Source organism: Schistocerca americana, chromosome X, assembly GCF_021461395.2.
Source record: "Schistocerca americana isolate TAMUIC-IGC-003095 chromosome X, iqSchAmer2.1, whole genome shotgun sequence".
Taxonomy (NCBI): Eukaryota; Metazoa; Arthropoda; class Insecta; order Orthoptera; family Acrididae; genus Schistocerca; species Schistocerca americana.
The window spans coordinates 604182218-604208454 of record NC_060130.1 but is presented as its reverse complement, the minus strand read 5'-3'; the positions used below and the strand labels follow the sequence as shown (position 1 = coordinate 604208454).

The 26237-nt window shown below is 46.2% G+C and overlaps 1 protein-coding gene across 1 annotated transcript in view; it reads left to right on the top strand.

Annotated features, from left to right (window-relative positions):
* Positions 1-252: 252 nt before the first annotated feature.
* The window catches only part of LOC124556202, a 352070-nt gene continuing 326085 nt past the window's right edge, over positions 253-26237 (top strand). The window contains exon 1 of the mRNA XM_047130193.1: positions 253-445. Within this exon, the coding sequence (XP_046986149.1) occupies positions 253-445 (193 nt within the window). The remainder of the gene's footprint in view (positions 446-26237) is intronic.

Here is a 26237-nt window from a genome sequence, read left to right as displayed (position 1 = left end):
TAAATCTCGAAGGCGCTCGAAGTAAGTGAAAGGAGTTGTGATGTGTCCCCGCAAGACGGCGATGAAACGGAGCTCCATAACGAGCGTGTGTTACGCAAACGGTGATTGGCGAGCTTTCTCTGGCGGGCGGCCGGTCTTCGTGGCCGCGGTGGCGGAGGAGAACGGCACCGGAAGGCTTCCGCGAGCCCCCTCCACGTCTGGCGCGGCCGCCCGGCACGTACAGAGGGCCGGAGAGCCGCAGTGCTGACAGCGATGTGGCGCTTGGCGGTTCTCGCGGTTCTGGCTGTGGCGGCCGCGGCGGCGGAGGACGCCTTCCTGGCGCAGGAGTCGCTGCTGTACGCTCTGGCCGCCGCCGCGCCGCCGGGCGCCTCCAACTCCTCCTGCAGCGGACAGCTCTCACAGCTGCGGGACGCCGCCGACCGCAGACACGTCTGGGCGCTCAAGAGTGAGTAACCTCACCGCGCCTACATTTTACACTCAGGTGACAGAAGTCCAGCAATTCCTCCTAACATCTTGTCTGACGCCCTTCGGCCTGACATAGCGCGGCAACTCGCCATGGCACGGACACTAGAAGTCCCTGCAGAAATACTGAGCCACGGTGCCTCTAAAGCCGTCTATAACTGCGAAAGTGTCGTCGTTGCGGGGTTTGAGCATGATCTGACCCCCTTCTTATCTCCCGTAAAAGTTCGATGGAATTCATGTCGGGCTTTACCCGGTTAACCAAACCATTCGCTGGAACAGTCCAAAATATTCTTCAAACCATTCGCTAACAGTTGTGGCCTAGTGACGTTGCTCATTATGACCCATAAAAATTCCATCGTTGTTTGGGACCATGAATGGCTGCAAAACACGTAGTGGCCGCGTGGTTTGAGGTGCCTTATCACGGACTGCGCGGTCCCTCCCGCCGGAGGTTCGAGTCCTCCCTCGGGCTTGGGTGTATGTGTTGTTCTTAGCATAAGTTAGTTTAAGTGGTGTGTAAGTCTAGGGACCGATGACCTCAGCAGTTTTGTCCCTTAAGAATTCACACACGTTTGAATGGCTACAAATGGTCTCCAAGTCTCCGAACATAGCCAGGACCCAGTCTGTTCCGAGTAAACACAGCCCACACCATTATGGGGCCACCACCAGCTTGCACACTGCCTTGTTGAATGTAACTTGTGTTCGTGTGGTCTGCGCCACACTCGAACCCTACGATCAGCTATTACTACCTGTAATCTGGACTTATCTGGCCAGGTCACTGTTTTCCAGTCGTCTAGGGGTCCAACCCTAGGGTCATGAGCCCAGGAGAGGTGCTGCAGGCGATGTCGATGCAAAGGCACTTGCCTCAGTCGTCTGCTGCCATTGCCCGTTAACGCCATATTTCGCCGCACTGTCCTAAGTGATGCGTTCGTCGTACGTCCCACATTGATTTCTGCTGTTATTTAGCGCAGTGTTGCTTGTCTGTTAGCAACGACAACTCTACGCAAACGCCGCCGCTCTCGGTCGTTAAATGAAGGTCGTCGGCCATTGCGTTGTCCATAGTGAGAGGTAATGTTTGAAGTTTTGTATTCTCGGGTCACTCTTGACTTTGTGGTTCTAGGAACATTGAATTCCCTAACATGATGGAATGTCCCATGCGTCCCGCTACAACTTCCACTGCCCTTTCGAACGCCGTTAATTCCCGTCGTGCGGCGATAATCACGTCGGAAACCTTTTCATATGAATCACCTGAGCACAAATGGCAGCTCCGCCAATGCACTTGCCTTTTGTATCTTATGTATGCCATACTACCGCCATCTATATATGTCCACATCGCTATCCCATGACTTTTGTCACTTCAGTGTATAGCCCAGTGCTGTTGCTTACTAGTTGATACATCCGCGTTAACAATAACTATGCTTTCGAATGGTTCAAATGGCTCTAAGCACTATGGGACTTAACATCTGAGGTCATAAGTCCCATAGACTTAGAACTACTTAAACCTAACTAACCTAAGGACATCACACACATCCATGTCCGAGGCAGGATTCGAACCTGCGACCGTAGCAGCAGCGCGGTTCCGGACTGAAGAGCCTAGAACCGCTCGGCCACAGTTGCCGGCTAGCTATGCTTTATCTTCTAATCGTCGAGCATGGTCGTGTAGTGATAAAGCGCATTCCAGGAAACCGAGAGGTCGCGAGATCGGATCCTGGTAGGCGGAAATTTTGAGTCTGCCTTTAATTTAGCCTTCACATGTCTACAACGTGAGAAATTGCCAGGAGGGACACGTGGTCCGGCTTCCACGTTAAACTGCAACTTACCATTCCCCGGCTGGATAACTGGTGTAGAGCTGACGGAATGGCGTCAGTCGAAATTCATTGAGCCACACAAAATTGTTATTATTATTTTATAATTTGGAAGTTCATAGGATTATCAGATCGCGGCGGAAGGTGAAGCCACTATTGTTTAGCAATGAACTGGCTGTGGCAACAACCTAATAACAAGTGATATTGGTTTTATGGGCATTAGGCCGTGGTCTAAGGTAGGAGAGTTCAATGATCTGTCCGTGCGTGTTGGCTCGCCCTCACGCCTCAGCAGAGAGCAACCGGTGATACTGGCGGCTGGAAACGGGAGGAGAGCAGGAATCGGTACAAAGCAGTTCGGCACGAGAAATATTGTCAACGAGTCTATTCTGCAACTGTTAATGTTAGATCTACGGAGATGTGACACTTCGCGGTGGTTAATTAATGCATTTCGTGGCTAATTTATTCTCTGAGACTGATGCACTGATGATAAATTAAAATGAAATGGATCTTACATTTCTTTTAACTGATTAAGCGAAGGACATAGGGTATCAAAGTAGGAAATGTGATATTTCTTGCTACTGATGCTGCCTTATGATGATGTCGTTTTAGAAATAAGTTTAAGCTGACATAGACTTCTATATATGACTACTTTATTCACACGTTAAACATGAAAATGCAGACTGACAATGATTCCTACATATTTTGCTTTTCACTAAAGCATCAGTCTCTGGTATCACTTTCTGAACCCTGCTAGTCCGAACATGAGCTTCTAAGTGGCGGTCTGTGACTGATCTCCCGTGGGTATATTTGGTTCTCTTCACTGCGGAAAGAAGTTGCTCGCACAAATATGTAGGTCCAAAGATCGGCATAATCGTAGCTGCCAACTTGTGAACTCATGAAAATTTCTGTTACGTAAGCATTTTACACGAGTCTACAACACTTATTTTATCACGAAATATATCACGCAACTGCCTGTCACACTGCAGGTCTGTAAGTTCTAACTGCAGCTAGACATCCAGCACTGACGTGTTGTAAACTGATGTTGGTGTGTCTAGCTCAGCTGTGAAGTTCCTAAGACGGCCATAATGCCGCTTTTCATAGGTTTAAAAAGAGCTATTCTCCGCTTTTAAGCACTGGGCCATTAACCCTCACCGTTCGTGCCGTTGTGTTGTGTAAAACGCCTGGCTTATTTTAACTACCCATTGTTCCCGGCCATCTTCTCGGAATACTGGCGTCAACTATTCGTCGCGACAATACTCTTGCCGCCCGCCCCTCTTCACCCGTTTGTCGCAGATTCATAAACATTTATATCGTTACGTGTCTGGCTATTGTACCGACTGCAAAACGCGACCGGTGGAGGGTTAAGTACTGTATATACGCTTGCGTCTGAGGCCACTGCGAACTTAACACACGGTCATTCCTCTGAAGGCAGCGCTCAGTTTGTATTTCCCCTGCACTACATAATGCCATCTGACCATCTCATTTTACTACGAGCGCTCATCACCCAGGCGGCCAACGCACATGGTCGCTCGCGCTCGCCTAGCCGCCTCCTGAACAGGCCTGGTCTGAGACATACTTCTGTGTACTAGATCAAGGAATAATACCCATAAAGCCAATGGATATAAATACCAACCGCCAAAGCCTGCAGTGTAATAACTTTATATTACGTAGGGAGTTCAGAAAGTGAGTTACACACGTCGTACCACGCTATGAACACGTGCAACAAGAGTGGCTCATTGCCAGAAGAAAGTATATGTTCCGGTTTTCCGGAGGACACAGTTCTGCTGCGGTTATCTACATCTACATCTACATCTACATGATTACATTTAAATGCTTGGCAGAGGGTTCATCGAACCACAATCATACTATCTCTCTACCATTCTATTCCCGAACAGCGCGCGGGAAAAACGAACACCTAAACCTTTCTGTTCGAGCTCTGATTTCTCTTATTTTATTTTGATGATCATTCCTACCTGTGTAGGTTGGGCTCAACAAAATATTTTCGCATTCGGAAGAGAAATTTGGTGACTGAAATTTCGTAAATAGATCTCACCGCGACGAAAAACGTCTTTGCTTTAATGACTTCCATCCCAACTCGCTTATCATATCTGCCACACTCTCTCCCCTACTACGTGATAGTACAAAACGAGCTGCCCTTTTTTGCACAATTTCGATGTCTTCCTTCAATCCCACCTGGTAAGGATCCCACACCGCCCAGCAATATTCTAACGGTTCATCACAGTGTGCGATTGAAACGGCGCGGCAAAATGAAACGTAATCCAAAGTTGAAGTACGCGTGACAGTACTACGATTCTTGTGATCAAAACGTCTAAATTGCCCACAGATTCACCGTGAAATTCTAGCGGTGTACTGACCAAATGCGTTGTCGCGTCCAACCGTAGTGAAATGGTGCCCACAATTTGAGTAACGTCGCAAAGTCGTGAGTAATGCTGATAGGAAAGTGCTGATTTTGCACAACGCGATTCCCTTCTTTTCAGCAACATGAAAGAACATCGGAGGGGAAAGAGATATTCCAACCATGAAGACGTTCGCACAACAGTTGTAGAATTAACTAAAAATCTAGAATGGCTCCGCGACCAGGGAGCGGATTCCTATCGTCGAGGAAATGAGCGATTTGTAGAAATTTCGGACTGTTGTTTACAGACACTTGATGACTATGTTGAAAAGTGGTGTCATGTATCTGTGTCATTTTGAAGTGCAGTGTATCATTTAATAAAAGTTACTTGGCATGCCCCAATAATATGTAATTTACTCTCTGAAGTCCGCTCTTAATATGAGACGTAAGTAACTTCACTTCTTTTTGTCACACCATTGCACGAACTGTCTGCAATTTACAGGAATGAAGACCAGCCTACTACGCAGACAACTATTCTTTTCAACGCCCAAATATGTTTCGACACATTGGTGCCACCATAAATGGGTGCCTTCAGTCAGGTCAATTATCTAGTATTCTACGTTAGGGAGGACTTTCCTTGCATTATTGTGAAGCTTGTCATAGTTATTTTCGTGGCACCTGTCCTCATCCGCATCCTCATCTGTTGCAGATTAATGTAAAGAAGATCGTACAGAACCTAAAATTCTAGAGAATAAAACACGATTAAACGCGCCCACTTATGATGACGTAAGTGTATCGAAACATATTTCAGCACTATAAAGATTAGTTGTTTGCATAAAAGGTGGATCTCAGTTCCTATAATTTAATGCTGTTTTGTCGAAAACTGACATTCTGAGCCCATAGATTGACTCTTACAGAGAAGAAACAGCAACCAGTCGACCGGAACCTCCAGGACAAGTATACCTACCCTCACCTTCCCATGTATTCCTATATCCGGTCATTGCCACATCAGAAGGCCCCACAAATACGTGTATCGTACGATCAGACCATACGGCGAAATGGGGACCAGTAATGAAGTCCCTTTCAAGCTCTGTCAGGCGCTGATAATGCAGTCTCACGCGGGTAAGTGGCATTCCCGTGTTCTTCAGTCGTCATTACACATTTTACCTTGTTCACGCTCCTTATACACCCTACCAAGCCTGGTAACAACGCTAAATATGAACAACACTAATAGACTCAGGTCGCCGTTCTACCAGCCACAGAGAATTGCAGCTCTAATTATTTAAATACCCGCCGATCTAAAACAATGCCACAAACTCCAATACAGATATCCACGCACGTGTAAATATGGATTTATAATACCAAATCAAGATGTTTCAAGTTGAGGATGCAGCCGTTGAGGTTAGAAAATATCGATTTGTCATGAAGAGAATGGTGGTTGTTTACTATTGGCTACAGGAAGCACTGAAGGTTGTGATACTTGAAGAATCTCAAAAACATTATTCACTCGGAAGTCTTACGTCCAACATTCTCTCTTACAATTAACTGTGGTGCTTAAAACGTTTCGATCAAAGACGAAGGAACATTACAGTATAACGTCTCGTTGACAGAGGGATATTTAGCATCGGAAAGCTATTCCAGTTGGACAATGAGTTCCTAATATCAGTCTTATACTGAAAATGTGGGCAATGCTGTTCTGCATAAAAGAGCAACATTCTCGAGGTGGTGGTTTGTCATCACCTTGGTACGACGTGTTACGAATTGTCAGATGCGAATCAGAGTATGTGTCGTGGCATGTCTATGATGAGCTCTAGTGCGATTTACTGTTGCGTTTGTATTGTTGTAGTTGAGTACAGAAATGAAAGGAAGGACGACAGTGCATCGTGGTAGTGGCACTAAGGAAGCGAATATCGGATAGTACAAACCGATGTTAAAGGCTCCATTTCACGAATACATTACCATCTACAGTGTCACATGTCATCATTCCACGAGCAACTACAAAGAGATTTGGAATTTACGCTATGCGATCAAAAGTATCTGGACACCCCGAAAAACATATGTTTTTCATATTAGGTGCATTGTGCTGCCACCTACTGCCAGGTACAAAAGCATACAGGCCGACCTCGTCTATTGACTGACAGAGAGCGTCGACAGTTGAAGAGGGTCGTAATGTGTAATAGGAAGGCATGTATACAGATCATCACACAGGAGTCCGTCCCCTGTAGCTGAGTGGTCAGCGCGACAGACTGTCAATCCAAAGGGCCCGGGTTCGATTCCCGGCTGGGTCGGAGATTTTTCTCCGATCAGGGACTGGGTGTTGTGTTGTCCTAATCATCATCATTTCATCCCCATCGATGCGCAAGTCGCCGATGTGGCGTCAAATCGAAAGACTTGCACCAGACGAACGGTCTACCCGACGGGAGGTCCTCGTCACACGACATTTCATTTATATCACACAGGATTTCCAAACTGCATCAGGATCCACTGCAAGTACTATGACAGTTAGGCGGGAGGTGAGAAAACTTGGATTTCATGGTCGAGCGGCTGCTCATAAGCCACACATCACACCGGTAAATGCCAAACGACGCCTCGCTTGGTGTAAGGAGCGTAAACATTGGCCGACTGAACAGTGGAAAAAGGTTGTATGGAGTGACGAATCATGATACACAATGTGGCGATCCGATGGCAGGGTGTGAGTATGGCGAATGCCCGGTGAACGTCATCTGCCAGCGCGTGTAGTGCCAACAGTAAAATTCGGAGGCGGTGGTATTATGGTGTGGTCGTGTTTTTTAAGGAGGGGGCTTGCACCCCTTGTTCTTCTGCGTGGCACTATCACAGCACAGGCCTACGTTGATGTTTTAAGCACTTTCTTATTTCCTTGACTTGAATCCTATAGAACACCTTTGGGATGTTTTGAAACGCCGACTTCGTGCCAGGCCTCACCGACCGACATCGATACCTCTCTTCAGTGCAGCACTCCGTGAAGAATGGGTTGCCATTCCCCAAGAAACCTTCCAGCACCTGATTGAACGTATTCCAGCGACAGTGGAAGCTGTCATCAAGGCTAAGGGTGGGCTAACACGATATTGAATTCCAGCATTACGGATGGAGGGCCCCACGCACTTGTAAGTCATTTTCAGCCAGATGTCTGGATACTTTTGATCACGTAGTGTATATCCAAATAGCGTTGTACGAGGGTTGTCCAGAAAGTAATGCACCGCATTTTTCTTCAACAATTCTTTATGGACCATAATGAGAATTACACAAATGAAAGAATGGTGTTTTATCTACCCACCCTCTTTTTCCACGTAATCTCCATCCCGTTCTATGGTCATCCTCCAGCGCGAAAATAGGGCGTGTATGGCCTGTCGGTACCAATCCTTGTCCTGGTGGCGGAGCCAGTGCTTCACTGTGTGAACTTCCTTTGCTGACTGGCAGATGCAGTGCCAGCTAGCGAGTGGTAATGCGTCTGTCCTCGTGAATGACATGTTAGGTGTGACAGTAGTGGATGGTCTCCCCGACCGCTGCAAATCGTGGAGCTCCGCCGAACCGCCTTCTGATGACCTCACCCTCCATGCCCAGCGTCTAATTGTTCTTCTGTGCCGGTCGGAGTGGCCGAGCGGTTCTAGGCGCTACAGTCTGGAACCGCGCGACCGCTACGGTCGCAGGTTCGAATCCTGCCTCGGGCATGGATGTGTGTCACGTCCTTAGGTTAGGTAGGTTTAAGTAGTTCTAAGTTCTAGGGGAAGTTAAGTCCCATAGTGCTCAGAGCCATTTCTTTGTTCTTCTGCTGACAGCCGATGCTCCCTAGACTTTGCACAAGCGTTTGTGAACATTTCCCACAGTTTCTTTCTCTGCAGTGAGAAATTCAATGACGGCACGTTGCTTGTAACGTACATCATTTACAGACGCTATTTCGAAACTGTCCTGCAGCTACGCTATCTGTCGAAAGTGACGGAAACTTGGCGCGCTCACTCAATAGACTTCAAATGATACATACGTAACGTTTCGCAATCGTAGCATTGTTTTCGGCTGAGAAAAATATGAGGTGCATTACTTTCTGGGCAACCCTCGAATATGCCAGTACCTCTTTGCATGTGGGGGGCCACCAGGAACCAAACCGATCACTTCCGGTGGAGCGTCACCGCACTGGCGTGCGTTATCGACTTCGAATACGGAGACAGGGTTGGTGGAGAATGACGAAAGAGTTCGCCCGTTGCTTGCATATAGAAACCATTCAAACATTCGTCTGAAGGTATTATGTGAAACCATCATAAACTTGAATCTGATTAGCAGAAAGAAATTCGAACACCGCTTATTTCGGTACGAGTCTCATGTCTTAATAATTATGACATTCCACTCGGTCAACAAAGTTTGAGTTTTTCGTCAATGGCGTTCTCTTGGGTTGAAGAACCACATCATCAAAATGTCCTTGACGTCGGTAAAAGCGTACTGTATCCTCTTGTTTTGTTATACTTCTACTGATTATATAAAACGATGATTTTGTGTGAGAACAATTTGTGATTATGCGTACACTTTTCTGCAGTTTACAGCGAAACATTTCCATTTTATTGAAACCCGTGGAGTAGTCTTACAGGGGGACTGCGCATACTCGTCATCACCGTTGTCGGCCAGTTTTTGGCTATTTGCGGGCTTTGCCAGAAATTAAAGCGACATAAGTGGGAACTTCAGATGGCCAAGCACTTAGAAAAACTAGCATTTTTGGCGTGGGCTGGGAGAGGCGTGAACCATTTATGTTAGCGATGATTCCAGGCAGTGGTTGACGCAGCTGAAAAAGTACAGAACCGTGGGTCCAGTCGCAACCTGGAACCTTTTCTTTATTTTCAATTTTTGCTTTACTTACACTACAAGTATACCGAAATAATGCTCTATATATTGTATGTACCAACATTTTCATAAAAGTCACGAAAAGGAAAGACAAACGAAAATTTGGGATTGCGAATAAATTTTGAGGAAAGGCTGTAAAGCATACACGAGAATTTCATATATAAAATTAGATACGTGTATTACTTTACAGTTGATGGTTTACACGTGTTGTGGCAATATTCATCGCAAAAACAGGGGAAGCAGTAGATTTCTCGGCATCTTGCACACGTCATAAACGCCGCATTTAGATGGTTGTTTTAAAGCTTCTACGCAAAAATAAACTCAATTTCCGTTCGCAAACTTTTATCTCTCATCGCATAATTTGACAGCAAATCATGCGTAATGCCGGCCGCTGTGGCCGAGTGGTTCTAGGAGCTTCATTCTGGAACTGCGCGACCGCTACGGTCGCAGGTTCGAATCCTGCCTCGGGCATGGATGTGTGTGATGTCCTTAGGTTAGTTAGGTTTAAGTAGTTCTAAGTTATAGGGGACTGATGACCTCAGATGTTAAGTCCCATGGTGCTCAGAGCCATTTGAGCCAATTCATGCGTAATGCACATTCTTTAGCTTCCGATAAAACAGGCAGTGTTGCACTAGTGGTGTGCATTTGTGTGGAATCGCTTTAATACTGCACGACAGTAATCCTTCATCATATTGAAAAATCTCGTCGTGTAGTTGTGGATTTGTTGGTCGTCCCCAAGAGTCAGTTAACAGAAGAAATGTGTTTTCCTGCACATACGATCTCATCACATCGAACACAAAATATCTAGAACTGTCTAAGTTTATTTGTAGTGTAAGTAACGTAAAATATTGAAAGTTTAAATACAATATTTCCGCATAGGGACACAATCCAACGACTCTCTGAATACCCTTCAGTACTTTTTCCTCTGCACCAAACCAACCACTGCTCGGAAGTTAAGTTAACATAAATAGCTCATGCTTTGCCCGACCCGCGCCAAAAATGCTATTTTTTCCAAACGCTTGGCCATCTGTAGATCCAGCTTCTGTCATTTTCATATCTGGTCAAGCCCTGCATACACCACGAATGTGGTTGAAATTGGTGATTCCGCGCAGGCGCCGTCCTCTTGTTAGAGGGACTTCGCTTGTGGCTAGCGGTAGAGCTTTAATGGTTTGAGGAGTTGGTGCTGCTGGTGCTCGTGGTATTTTATCTGTTTCTGTATTCCTAGTTTCCTAGAATGTTCGGTACAAGCGAAGATTTCGTATGAGTATCAATAAGCTTGAAAGACAACTTGAAGTTTCTCTGGCGTCACCTTAAAATTATTTACATCAAAATAAAATATGAAACGTCATTCCTCCGCGCTCTTCAATACAGACGAATGTATTCCTCCATCCAGAAAATCTATTGAAACACAGACAGTTTATATGAATTCTCTGATATCAATACTCCCTTCCATAGGTAGTTTCAGGAAACAGGTTCAGCACACACGGAAATAAAATGCCATATGACGAGAGATAAGTAAATTATGTGCATTGTAAATATGTGGAACAGCCTGCAAATAGAGGCATCAACAAAATGTAGGAAAAAACTAGGTGTTTCAGATTTTGAAAGACCTGAGTTAGGACTCCTGCACTGACAAGGAAATTGGTGCATTAATCAGACAAACAGGTCGTGGAATGTAGAAACAAGCAAAATACTTTTAACATTAATGCAACAAATAAAGAGACAGCGCAGTTAAGACGTGATACGGAAGAACGGTGTTAGTTGAAGAATTCTAGAAGTACGAATTCAAATAAACTAAACAACAAAGAAAATCGGTAGTTGATTCGGAAAATAAGAGAAGCACTCACAAATTTGCCTCAAAAGGATACAGGTCTGGAACTTTTGGAGTTATGATCAAAAGTAGTCAGGTAATGACAGAAAAATACTAAATACACTATGAAAGCCACGTACATTTTCATCTGTTCTGGGAATAAAAAAATATAATGAACACTAAACTCATGGTACTGATGAATTCACATAACGCTTTGTTGTCATTTAACGTATGTTATGTTAATGTTCCAAACAGAAATCTGCAAACTAAGAGACACGCAGAGTGTGCGTGCGCTGGAATGGCTACAAGAACGGCAGAAATTTTAAAAGGTCATAGCGTATTTTAGTCGATAGTTCAAAATGCGGTGAAAATTGGCGTCATTGGCATAATAAAAACAAAAGCGCAGGCGCTGTTTTATGGGAGAATGGGTCCCATATTAGAGGACAGCCGGTTGACGTCACACAGCCAGCTTTGGCGACACCGTTAAGTTCCGTTCACTGGAGAACGTCCTCAGTAGAGTGACAACTCGCAGCTGAGCTTTGTGGCCACTGAGACCACCAGGAACATTGTTCCTCTGGGGTGTCAATACGGTCGGATAAGAGATCGGTTCCATGCGTGTTAGGCATCGATTGTTGCTGAATACTTCAAGTTTATTACAACAGAGAGAAAGTCTTGAAAGGCGTCAGCGACCATAGACTGTGTAATGAAGGAACTTTCTACATCGCACTTTACTTCTTTACAGAAGCTGTATATTATCCGTTTACTTAGAGCGTATGAATCGCGCAGTTCTGATGGCAGAAGAAAGAAAATACATTTTGACTGTTAACGTCAGTGCGCCCTCTGTATTGTGGAATAGTGACTGCACTGGTGCTAGGTGACTAGATCTAATGGATTAAATCGATGAATACAATTTAATGATCGTAAACAGGACTAATAATCAAACGATATATCAAAACAGAGCAGGATCTAGTTCAAATATTGATGTAACACTTGACTCAAGAGAAGACTTTGAGGGTCTTAAAGAGTGGTAGGTAGATGATGAGTCAGCTACAAGCGATCAAAATACAATATGCATAGTAGTGGAGCTTAAACAGGACGTGGTTCATCACTGTAATATTCAAAAAGCTGACTCATGACTCTTAAGAGAACGCTATAACCAGAGGGACGAGAGGAATAACTCAGCCAGCAAATAGGCTGGGAAAAACAATAAAAAGTGCAATGGACGGGGCTCTGGCGACTGTCAGAAATAAACAGCTATCATGGGCTGCAGAATTAGGTTACTTAAGAAAGGAGATCCGCATGTGTCGCAAGATGTATAGGCAAGCCATAGGCAAGAGAAAGAGAGGCAATATATATATATATACGGGGGTTGGTACTTAAATAGTGGCCACTATTTACTCACAACCGATACAGAAGAGTTAGATGTTTGCACCTGTTACTGTCCTTCAAAGTAGTCACCAGCGTTGTGTAGAACCCATTGTCAGCGATGTGGAAGGCGTAGTATACCTTTAGCAGAGCCTGTTCTGTTGACGGTGCGAATGGAACAGTCTAAAATTATGGTGAGTCTCATGTACAACTATGATGCTGTTATCCTAACGAATTACGTTCCTCCACGGCAAACCGTCAATGCACAGTATTACCGTTCGTTTTTTGAGCATCACCTGCGACCAGCTTTGCGAAAGAAGCGGCGACACTTTCTGCGCAACCCACCCATCATTTTGCACGACAATGCGCGGACGCATACAGCGCAAGCTGTGGCTGCTCTGTTCGGTTGATGGGTCTGGAAAGTACTGTACCATCCACCATAATCCCCGGACTTATGTCCTTATGACTTTTATTTGATTCCGAAGATGAAGGAACCACTTCGTGGCATTCGCTTCAGAACTGTTCCAGAGATTCGACAGGCAGTAGACCGCTCCATTCTCACCATCAACAGAACAGACTCTGCTAACGGTATACTACGACTTCCACACATCTGGTTATGAGTTCTACACAACGCTGGTGACTACTTTGAAGGACAATAACAGGTGCAAACATGTAACTCTTTTGTATCGGTTGTGAATAAATAGTTGCCACTATTTAAGTTCCAACCTTCGTATCAACCAGAATACTATGACCACCTACCTAATAGCCGTTATGTCCATCTTTGGCACGGATAACAGCGACGAAGCGTCGTGGCGTGGATGGAATGAGGCCTTGGTAGGTCACTGGAGGGAGATGGCACCTCTACTGTACACACAGGTCGCCTAATTCCCGTAAATTCCGCGGAGGGGGCACCACGTTCCGTCACATGATGTGTTCGATCTGATTCAGATCTGGTGAGTTGGGGGGTCAGCATATCAATTGGAATTCACCACTGTATTTCTCGAACCACTCCATCACACTCCTGGCATTTTGACGTGGCGCATTATCTTATTGAAAAATGCCACTGCTGTCGGGATACATGGTCGCTATGAAGGGATGTAGGTGGTCTGCAACCAGTGTACGACAGGGCCGTTATGGTGCCTTTCACGAGCTACATTGGACCCATGGATGCCCACGTGAATGCGCCAGAGCGTAATGGAGCCGCTGCCAGCTTGCCTCCGCCCCGCAGTACAGGCGTCAAGGAGTTGTTCCCCTGGAAGACGATAGATTCGCGCCCTCCCATCGGCATGATGAAGAAGGTACCGGGATTCATTAGACCATGCAACGCTCTGCCACTGCACCGACGTTTAGTGCCAACGGTCACGTGCCCATTTCAGGCTTAGTTGCCGATGTCGTGGTGTTAACATTGATGCGCGCATGGGACTTCGGCTGTGGAGGCCCATCGTTAGGACTGTTCGGTGCACTGCGTGTTCGGACACACTTGTGCTCTCGCGACATTAAAGTCTGATGGTAGTTCCACCACACCACTCCGCCTGTCCTGTTTTACCAGTCCGCCCAGCCTACGACGTCCGACATCTGTAATGAGAGGTGGCCGCCAAGCCCCACGACGTCTGGACGTGGTTACACCTTGGTTTCGTCACGTGTTGAAGACACTTTCCACTCTTCGATCCCAACAAGTCGTGCCGTTTCCGAAATGCTCGTGCCGAGCCTCCGGACCGTTGCAAACTGCCTTCGGTCAGACACATGTAGATCGCGCACGGTCTCCATTCTGCACACGAACAGCACGCTCACTGATGTTACATGCACCGTGTGTGTGTCTGACTAACTGTCATTCCTCGAAAGGTGACATTGCTATCGCCTGGACGGGTTTGTATCGACAGTACGTCGGCGGTCATAATGTTCTGGCTGATCAGTGTATACTGAGGTGACAGACTTAATTGGATAGCGAAATGCACATATACAGAAGGCGGTAGTCTCGCCTACACAAGGTACAGAAGAGCAGTACATTGGCGGAAATGTCATTCAGATGAAATGGTTTCTGACGTGATTTTAGCGGCACGATGGGAGTTAACAGACCTTGAACGCAGAATAGCAGTTGGAGCTAGACGCATGGGACATTCCATTCCGGAAATCATTAGGAAATCCAATATTACGACATTCACAGTGTCAAAAGGGTGCTGAGAATTCCAGATTTCAGGCATTACCTCTCATCACGGGCAAAGCAGTGGCTGATGGCCTTCACTTACCATCCGAAAGCAGCAGCATTTGCTTAGAGTGGTCAGCACTAACAGACAAACAGCTCTGCGTGAAGTAACAGCAGAAATCAATGTGGGATGTACGATGAATTATCTGCTAGGACAGTGCAGCGAAATTTGGCGTTAATCGGCTAAGGCACGAGACGACCGATAGGAGTACCATTGCTGACACCACGATATCACCGTCATCCACTCTCCTGTGCTCGTGACGATATCTGTTGGAGGCTAGACGACTGGAAAATCATCTCCTGTTCAGATAAGCCCCGATTTCGGTTGGTGAGAGTTGATGGTAGGGTTCGAGTGTAGCGCAGACGCCACGAAACCACCAACCGAAGTTGCCAACAAGGCACTGAGCAAACTGGTGGTGGCTCCATAGTGGCGTGTACTGTGTTTACATGGAATGGACTAGGTCTTCTGGTCCAGTTGAACCGATATTGACTGGAAATGGTTATCTGCGGCTAGCTGGAGACCATTTACGGCCATTCAAGGACGTCATTTTTATGGACGACAATGAGCCATGACACCGCGCTACAGTTGTTCACGATTTGTTTGAAGAACATTCTGGACAGTTAGAGCGAATGATTTACCCACCAAGATCGCCCGACATGAATCCCATCGAAAATTTATGAGACATATTCGAGTGGTCAGTTCGTGCTCAAAGTACTGCACCGGCAACACTTTAGCGATTATGAGCGGCTATAGTGGCAGCACGGCCCAATATTTCTGCAGGAGACGTCCAACGAGTTGTTGAGTTCATGCCACGCACTGTGCCGGGCTAAAGGAGGTCCGACACGATATTAGGAGGTATCAAAATGGCTCTGAGCACTATGGGACTCAACTGCTGAGGTCATTACTCCCCTAGAACTTAGAACTAGTTAAACCTAACTAACCTAAGGACATCACAAACATCCATGCCCGAGGCAGGATTCGAACCTGCGACCGTAGCGGTCTTGCGGTTCCAGACTGCAGCGCCTTTAACCGCACGGCCACTTCGGCCGGATTAGGAGGTATCCGAAGACTTTTGTCGTATATATATATATATATATATATATATATATATACACTCCTGGAAATTGAAATAAGAACACCGTGAATTCATTGTCCCAGGAAGGGGAAACTTTATTGACACATTCCTGGGGTCAGATACATCACATGATCACACTGACAGAACCACAGGCACATAGACACAGGCAACAGAGCATGCACAATGTCGGCACTAGTACAGTGTATATCCACCTTTCGCAGCAATGCAGGATGCTATTCTCCCATGGAGACGATCGTAGAGATGCTGGATGTAGTCCTGTGGAACGGCTTGCCATGCCATTTTCACCTGGCGCCTCAGTTGGACCAGCGTTCGTGCTGGACGTGCAGACCGCGTGAGACGACGATTCATCCAGTCCCAAACATGCTCAATGGGGGACAGATCCGGAGATCTTGCTGGCCAGGGTAGTTGACTTACACCTTCTAGAGCACGTTGGGTGGCACGGGATACATGCGGACGTGCATTGTCCTGTTGGAACAGCAAGTTCCCTTGCCAGTCTAGGAATGGTAGAACGATGGGTTCGATGACGGTTTGGATGTACCGTGCACTGTTCAGTGTCCCCTCGACGATCACCAGTGGTGTACGGTCAGTGTAGGAGATCGCTCCCCACACCATGATGCCGGGTGTTGGCCCTGTGTGCCTCGGTCGTATGCAGTCCTGATTGTGGCGCTCACCTGCACGGCGCCAAACACGCATACGACCGTCATTGGCACCAAGGCAGAAGCGACTCCCATCGCTGAAGACGCCACGTCTCCATTCGTCCCTCCATTCACACCTGTCGCGACACCACTGGAGGCGGGCTGCACGATGTTGGGGCGTGAGCGGAAGACGGCCTAACGGTGTGCGGGACCGTAGCCCAGCTTCATGGAGACGGTTGCGAATGGTCCTCGCCGATACCCCAGGAGCAACAATGTCCCTAATTTGCTGGGAAGTGGCGGTGCGGTCCCCTACGGCACTGCGTAGGATCCTACGGTCTTGGCGTGCATCCGTGCGTCGCTGCGGTCCGGTCCCAGGTCGACGGGCACGTGCACCTTCCGCCGACCACTGGCGACAACATCGATGTACTGTGGAGACCTCACGCCCCACGTGTTGAGCAATTCGGCGGTACGTCCACCCGGCCTCCCGCATGCCCACTATACGCCCTCGCTCAAAGTCCGTCAACTGCACATACGGTTCACGTCCACGCTGTGGCGGCATGCTACCAGTGTTAAAGACTGCGATGGAGCTCCGTATGCCACGGCAAACTGGCTGACACTGACTGTGGCGGTGCACAAATGCTGCGCAGCTAGCGCCATTCGATGGCCAACACCGCGGTTCCTGGTGTGTCCGCTGTGCCGTGCGTGTGATCATTGCTTGTATAGCCCTCTCGCAGTGTCCGGAGCAAGTATGGTGGGTCTGACACACCGGTGTCAATGTGTTCTTTTTTCCATTTCCAGGAGTATATATATATATATATATATATATATATATATATATATATATATGTGTGTGTGTGTGTGTGTGTACAATTTTTGATTGTACTGTAATTTTTACTTAAGTTATAAAACCTTAAATGTTGTTTTTTTAATATGATCTTTTGTTTTGTCATACTTGTACATGTTTGTTGCCCGCCTGGTTAGCCGAGCGATCTGACGCACAGCTTTCAGGAGCGGGAAGGAGCGCCTGGTCCCCGGCACGAATCCGCCCGGTGGACTTGTGTCGAGGTCCGGTGAGCCGGTCAGTCTGTGGATGGTTTTTAGGCGGTTTTCCATCTGCCTCGGCGAATGCGGGCTGGTTCCCCTTATTCCGCCTCAGCTACACTATGTCGGCGATTACTGCGCAAACAAGTTCTTCACGTATGCGTACACCACCATTACTCTACCACGCAAACATAGGGGTTACACTCGTCTGGTGTGTGTGACGTTCCCTGGGGGGGGGGGGGGGGGGGTCTACCGGGGCCGAACCGCACAATAACCCTGGGACCGGTGTGGGGCGGCGGAGGGGTGAAGTGGACTGTGGGGTAGTCGTCGTGGGGTTGTGGACCACTGCTGCTGCGGCGGGGACGGAGCCTCTCCGTCGTTTCTAGGTCCCCAGTTAACATACAACATACAACATGTTTGTTACAATATCGATTTATGTGTGAGAGATAAGGTTTGTTATTAAAATTATATCTGTGACGAAAATTGATTTGTAAAATTTTGCATACGAGTACCCAAATACTCTGTAGAAGTGCTGGTGACTGGGGTAAACTGTCCTTACACTTTCTGTCTAATGGTCTGACGATTTTCATCTTTTGATGAATGGCCTGGTGCACAGTCCTTAATATTCTCTTTTAGGTAGCTTTCCTGTAGTACCTCGTGTATTTCAGCTGTTCTGGTTCACCAGGGTATTCCTAAACTGTATTTGAAGCATTTCTTGTGTAATACTTATAGTTGATTTATGTTCGTTTGGCATATTGTCCCCCTTACCGAACTTCAACATATCACTCTGTATTCGATGGTTGCTTTTTACAGCCTTAATTTTGTTTTCGTTTTTAGTTCCATACTTCGTAGCATTGGCAGTAGTGCTCGAATCATTTCGACGGTTGCTTTCTTCCTTCCTCAGACATGTTTGTCGAATATCATCCTTTTGCCGATCCAAATTCCGAACTATTTTGCCTTCCCTTTCCAAGTGATTCGATAATCGTAAAAGGTTAGTTTTCTATTTAATATTGCTTTTGTTTGTAAAACGTTTTGCCGCTGTTTTGGTGCCGTTGATAGTGATTTTTTTTCAGTTGGATCTATGTTGTTAGTCGTTCCAATTGCCTTTGTATCCGATGTATCACCTGTGGTATATGTATTCCTAATGTTAATAATGCTGTGTCGTCCATAAATAAACTTGTTCGCATAACACTGTTACTGTCCCAAAAAACGAAGACTATTAATCAGTGGCTCGAACAAAATCAGGTGGATTTGCTGGACTGACCTGATTAAGAACTCGACCAGAACCCACCGAACATCTTTAGACTAAAACACTACTTCTCTCGCGTGCAAGACCAGTTCGCCCATAAATCTCTCAACAGCTATCCAATCTGCTTTAGGAACAGTGGAAACGAACTGCATCTACAGTGCATCAGAATTTTATTTGACTTTTCCCTCCAACGGCTCAACTCGGTAATAGCTGCAAACTGAGATCATAAATTCTATTTGTTACATATCTGTAGTCTTTGGAAGGAAGAGGCATGTAAGTCCGGAAACTTTTGGCAACAGGGCATACCTACTGACTACGGAAGGTTATTTGAACGACATATATCTGCGTCTATATCCATACTCCGTAAGCCACCTTATGGTGTATAGTGGAGGGTACTCTGTGTATCACTGTCGCTCCCCTTCCCCCTCCCTTTTTTCCAGTTCCAGTCTTGAATAGTCAATGGGGAGAACGATTATTGGTAAATATTGGGAACTACATTGTACAGTGCAGAGCTGTATTCATTATTTTGTTTAGACGTCGATTTCAGGCAAACTCAGACCATCTTCGGTTCATAAGACCTGTTCCACTGTGTACACTACAATTGCAATAATTAACCATTCTGAAATTTTCTGTTGAAGTATAACATATGATGTAACTAGAGACCGGATTAAATGCGTCATAAAAACGTTAAACCTAATATGCATGAAAAATGCTTGCAAATGCATGAAAAGTGTCGAAATATGCAAGATCAAATAATAAAACAACATGGTAGTTACTGCGTGCATTATATCTCAGAGTCGAACCTGTGCATATCAGTTACGAGGAAGAGCGCTGGCCATGCGCAAAATCTGTGCATGTAGATCGCTGATATCATTATCTGAATACTTTCTGGTAGAAGTTACTAGGGGGCCATTCTGGGATTATTTTCTACAAATTTGCAAAATGGGGACGCATACCGTGTTTCAAGAATTATTCCTTATTTGTTATTGTTGTCGGTAACAAGCGGATGCGAGTGAGTCGCAGCGAAACAATTGATATGTACAGGACTAACTTCGAGATATATCGCACGCAGAGGGGCAGGCTCAAAAAGTCCGTAATATTTTATTTAAAAAACAACAAATAATCATGAACTTTTTGAACAGAATTAACTTTTAATTAATACGACTGGACCAAAGTATCATCTACAACTTATTTTAAATTTTTCTACTACTGTAAACGTAAACGACCAAACACTGTCCCAAATATTGAGTCCATCACTCAAAATATTTTTATAAACGGAAAAGGACCGTTCTACATCAACTGAGGTAACTGGGCAGTATTTGAATTTGGGTGCTCTGTTGGCACTTATTGTTTCTGGTAAAAGTTCACCCGTACCATTAATAAAACTGTCAGTTTGCTACAAGGGTTCAAAGCCTGGGTTATTGTTTAAAATGTTTCCAGGCTTTTCTTTAAGTTTTCTTAAGAATACCTTCGGCAGTGAGGAGTTCACTAGAATAATTTTATTCATTAACTGAATAGATTCATTCAACGCCAAACCTAGAGTTTCAAGCTTTTTAATACTTGCAGGTATATGGGAAAAATAAGTGCTAATCACAGCAATGCTTGTTTTAATACCGGAATCATTAAAAGCTTCCTTACACTGGCAAACTGCCAAAGCCTCTGCCCTATCGAAGTCGTTTACTAACCATCTAATGGTCTCGAAATGTTCATTGTAAAACAACACAGCTTCGACCCACGTACCGCAACGAGTTACCACTTGTTTTAGATGTAAAGGCACATTTGGTAGTTTTTCTACGTGGGTCTTGAAGCGAGCAGGAGCCTTTAGAAACACTTTCTTTGTGGATGAAACCAGTTTATTTAAGTTCACAATCGTGGAACGTACTTCTTCAGCAAGGCGATGTACCCCATAAGCAGAGCACGTCACATGAATCAAATTCGGATAAAATACTCGGAGGGATTTTCCTGCTTTGATCATATAGGAAGAAATATCTGAACAAAACACAAGCACCCTTTCATCTGCAGAAGTTTCTGAAAATATTTTTCTAATACCCTCATTCACAAATCTGGCGATCGTAGAATGATTTATTTTATCAAGTACTTTGCAGGCCTCTAAATAGGAATAAGAAGGCTCTTCTTTTAAAGCACCAACAATTAAATTTGCAATGTAATGGCCACAAGCGTCTGTAGTTTCGTCAACTGAAATCCAGATAATGCTGTCCTTGAGTTCATTGCGTATCTCTTCCAAAACATTTACTTAAATTGTCGGTAATTAATTTTTGCGCAATGTTCATTCATCTGGTATATTTTGATTTAAGCAGTATTTGCGCAGGAAGCCTTTGAGGATAAGGTTTGTAAGTGTGTGAAGAGGAATATTGCTTGCAATGAATGCTTCACATAGATCCACGTTAAATCGACTTTTTTTGTTACCTTTCGACAAATTCCTACTTCTGCAACTTGCTTTTGTCAGAAGTTGTTGTCGTCGTCCTCACTTCTGCATTTCTGCGATGTGAAGACTTGTCTTGACATGCTTGTCTATTTAAAACTTTTTTTGCACGAAACGTTTTCCTCGCAAACTCGACAGTATAAAACAATTCCATCATATGTAATTGTTCCGGGTTGGTCAGCTATCCATGAAACGACGTTTCTTTTTCGGGCGGCATGGTTCACGACACGTTACACACTACACGTCGTAAACACGCTCAACTGTGTACAAGTAAATAGAAAGCTAAAATGAAACAATGGACGTGCGACTGAAAGCTTGTGTAGTTTAATTTGTTACCGATGCATACGGTATGACAGCGGAGAGGATTAACCGGGGGCGCGGGTGCTGGAGGATTGACTCTGTCTGCCTGTTCCTGTTCCTCTTCTGTAACGATTTCGCTAGGCAGTGGCCTCTCGGTTAGCGATTGCACGCAGTTCTAGGTCGCGGTCAATCTGTGAGACATCAAAACTACATCGAGCTAGAGACCGCCCGTCTAAATTTTTAAAATATTGTAAACATAGAGAGAAAATATGCATCGTCAATAATTTTTAGTTAAAATATGCAACGACCGGTGAAAAGGAGCCAAATTTTCGTAAGCTTCTATGTGAGCTCAAACCCCTCTAATTTTACCTTCATGTTCTTTTCATGATATACACGTGGGAGGAAACAATATATTGGTTTGACTTGTCTAGAAGTATACGCTCTTGGAAGTTTTATAGTAAACTAGACCGTGATGTAGAACGCCTCTCTTGTAGCGTTGCCTGATCGTTTTCGAGGCACTTTCGCGCTTACTAAATAAGCCTGTGACGAAGCGCGCTGCTCTTTTTTGGATCTGCTCTACTCTCGCGAAAAATCCTCTCTAGTACAGATCACAGATTACCGAGCAATATTCGAGTATTGGTTAAATGATGGTTTTCTAGACTACCTCCTTTCTAGGTGAACTACATTTCCTGACGATTCATCCAATGTATCTTCGTCTGACATTTACCTTACCTACAATTAGTTTTATGTGATCTTTCCACTTGAAATCGCTCCATAGGCATACTTCTAGATACTTTATGCAAGTGACTGCTTCCAGTGATTGTTTCGAAATCGTACAATCAGCTAATAATGGAGATTTCTGTCTATTTGTGCGTAATACGTTACATTTCTATATGTTGAATGCCAACTACCAAGCCCTGCCCGAAGCGCAGGATTACATGAATTAGGGCGCTGCAACTTCTGAATATACAACACCATCATCAACGATAAGCAATGTTCTGCCTTGCACACAGGAGCTGGACAAAAGCATGGAAACACCAAAACTACAACACATTACTATGTCTAATACAGTGTAGGAAATACACTCCTGGAAATTGAAATAAGAACACAGTGAATTCATTGTCCCAGGAAGGGGAAACTTTATTGACACATTCCTGGGGTCAGATACATCACATGATCACACTGACAGAACCACAGGCACATAGACACAGGCAACAGAGCATGCACAATGCCGGCACTAGTACAGTGTATATCCACCTTTCGCAGCAATGCAGGCTGCTATTCTCACATGGAGACGATCGTAGAGATGCTGGATGTAGTCCTGTGGAACGGCTTGCCATGCCATTTCCACCTGGCGCCTCAGTTGGACCAGCGTTCGTGCTGGACGTGCAGACCGCGTGAGACGACGCTTCATCCAGTCCCAAACATGCTCAATGGGGGACAGATCCGGAGATCTTGCTGGCCAGGGTAGTTGACTTACACCTTCTAGAGCACGTTGGGTGGCACGGGATACATGCGGACGTGCATTGTCCTGTTGGAACAGCAAGTTCCCTTGCCGGTCTAGGAATGGTAGAACGATGGGTTCGATGACGGTTTGGATGTACCGTGCACTATTCAGTGTCCCCTCGACGATCACCAGTGGTGTACGGCCAGTGTAGGAGATCGCTCCCCACACCATGATGCCGGGTGTTGGCCCTGTGTGCCTCGGTCGTATGCAGTCCTGATTGTGGCGCTCACCTGCACGGCGCCAAACACGCATACGACCATCATTGGCACCAAGGCAGAAGCGACTCTCATCGCTGAAGACGACACGTCTCCATTCGTCCCTCCATTCACGCCTGTCGCGACACCGCTGGAGGCGGGCTGCACGATGTTGGGGCGTGAGCGGAAGACGGCCTAACGGTGTGCGGGACCGTAGCCCAGCTTCATGGAGACGGTTGCGAATGGTACTCGCCGATACCCCAGGAGCAACAGTGTCCCTAATTTGCTGGGAAGTGGCGGTGCGGTCCCCTACGGCACTGCGTAGGATCCTACGGTCTCGGCGTGCATCCGTGCGTCGCTGCGGTCCGGTCCCAGGTCGACGGGCACGTGCACCTTCCGCCGACCACTGGCGACAACATCGATGTACTGTGGAGACCTCACGCCCCACGTGTTGAGCAATTCGGCGGTACGTCCACCCGGCCTCCCGCATGCCCACTATACGCCCTCGCTCAAAGTCCGTCAACTGCACATACGGTTCACGTCCACGCTGTGGCGGCATGCTACCAGTGTTAAAGACTGTGATGGAGCTCCGTATGCCACGGCAAACTGGCTGAAACTGACGGCGGTGGTGCACAAATGCTGCGCAGCTAGCGCCATTCGACGGCCAACACCGCGGTTCCTGGTGTGTCCGCTGTGCCGTGCGTGTGATCATTGCTTGTACAGCCCTGTCGCAGTGTCCGGAGCAAGTATGGTGGGTCTGACACACCGGTGTCAATGTGTTCTTTTTTCCATTTCCAGGAGTGTATTTTGTCATTCAAAACTGCTTCCAGTAGTCCCGGAATCGATAAATACGGATAATGCATGGTTTTCAAAGGATCTTTTACCGTTCTTCTTGCACTTGTAACTTCGGGTAACGATGATGAAGGTGAGAAGCGATCTCCAGGGTCGACCGCAAAGGCTCAATTATATTGAGATCTGGTCACTGTGGTGACCAGGTTGCGATGCTACAACTCATCCACGTTCTCACAAAACCAGTGTGAACAGCGGCTATGTCGTCTTAGAACACAGCAACACCACTTAAGCACAAACATTGTACCGCCGCGCGGTGTAGCCGTACGGTCTTAGGCGTCTTGTCACGGTTCGCATAGCTCTCCCCTCGGAGGTTCGAGTTCTCCCTCGGGCATGGGTGTGTGCATTGTCTTAGCGTAAGTTAGTTTAAGTTAGATTAAGCAGAGCGTAAGCCTAGGGACCGACGACCTCAGCAGTTTGGTCCCATAGTCCTTACCACAAATTTCCAAAATATTGTACCATGGGATGGATATGGTCAACCAAAATGGTCACATGATCCTTGGCAGTAATGCGACCTTGCAGAGTAATCATGGGGTCCTTGGAGTACCACGAAATGCCTGCCCAAGTCATCACCGAATCCCCGCGATGTTTCGATCTTTGGCCGTAAACCCGGCCAAGACTCACCTGATAAAATAAGATTCTTCCATAACTCTGTAGTCCAGATTTCACAGTTTCGACACCACGTTTTCCTATTACGGGCATCTGCATCACTGATGAGTGGTTTTGGAATTCCAGCTCAAAACTGAAAACTTCTCTTACCAGTCTTTCAACAAAACTCACTTATCGTTTCGTATGCATTCTTAAATGTTACCGAGCTAGTTTATGCAGCTGTTAAGTCACTAGACAGATGTGCACGAGGTGTGGGATTCAGTCCCCATCTGCCCAATCGGATTGGGGGCCATAATTTTAAAGAGCTTAATGCGAACGACGGAATGACTTTGAAAAAAACTCGACCGAATTTCATCTTCAGTCTTGCCCAATCCGAGCTTGTGCTTCATCTTTAATTACACGGTCCAGTCATATTAATGTGACCACCGCCTATATTCGACGTCAACGTACAATAACTGCTCACAGACAGCACGTAGTGATACTAGAAGTGTCGGCTGGTGTGGCCATGCGGTTCTAGTCGCTACAGTCTGGAACCGCGCGGCCGCTACGGTTGCAGGTTCGAATCCTGAATCGGGCATGGATGTGTGTGATGTCCTTAGGTTAGTTAGGTTTAACTAGTTCTAAGTTCCAGGGGACTGATGACCTAAGATGTTGAGTCCCATAGTGCTCAGAGCCATTTGAACCATTTTGAACCGGCCTACGTCATACGCGCAAACGACCGTCATTTGCGTGCAGGTAAAAACTGCTTTCATCGCTGAAGACCATGGCGCGCTATTCCATCTTCCAAGTGATCCTCTGACGGCACCAGTCGAGCCCAGCACGTCGATGCTGTGGCGTGAGTGGAGGACGGTCTAAAGGTGTGCGTGCTCGTAGTCCCACTGCTAATAACAGGGTAGTAACAGTTTGTGTTGACACGTCTTGGTTCACAAGCCGTCTTATCAGTGCTGTGGTAGATTCACAATATGACACAGCTGTCCTTACAGTGCGACGATCCTGGCAGGTGTCTGTGCAGCGTGGGCGTCCAGAACCTCGTCTGGCGTGTGAGAACGTTCACGTTCACACCAGCATCGTAGCGCAATTGACTCAGCACGTTCAGTTTGTGGTTCAAATGCCTCTGAGCACTATGGGACTTAACTTCTGAGGTCATCAGTCCCCTAGAACTTTGAACTACTTAAACCTAACTAACCTAAGGACATCACACACCTCCATGCCCGAGGCAGGATTCGAACCTGCGACCGTAGCGGTCACGCGGTTCTTTCAGTTTGTGTTGCAGTTATCTGAAAGGACCATCCCGTCACTCTGAAGACCACAATTTGACTCTTTTTAAACTCGTTCAGTATGATGTACGAAGCGCGGGTGCGACTCTGTCACATGGTTGCCGCCTTGCTCCACACGTTTGGACTACACTAAGACTTCTGCCTGTGAAAATTCCCTATTAATGGGTAGACACAGATGGCGCTCTGGCAG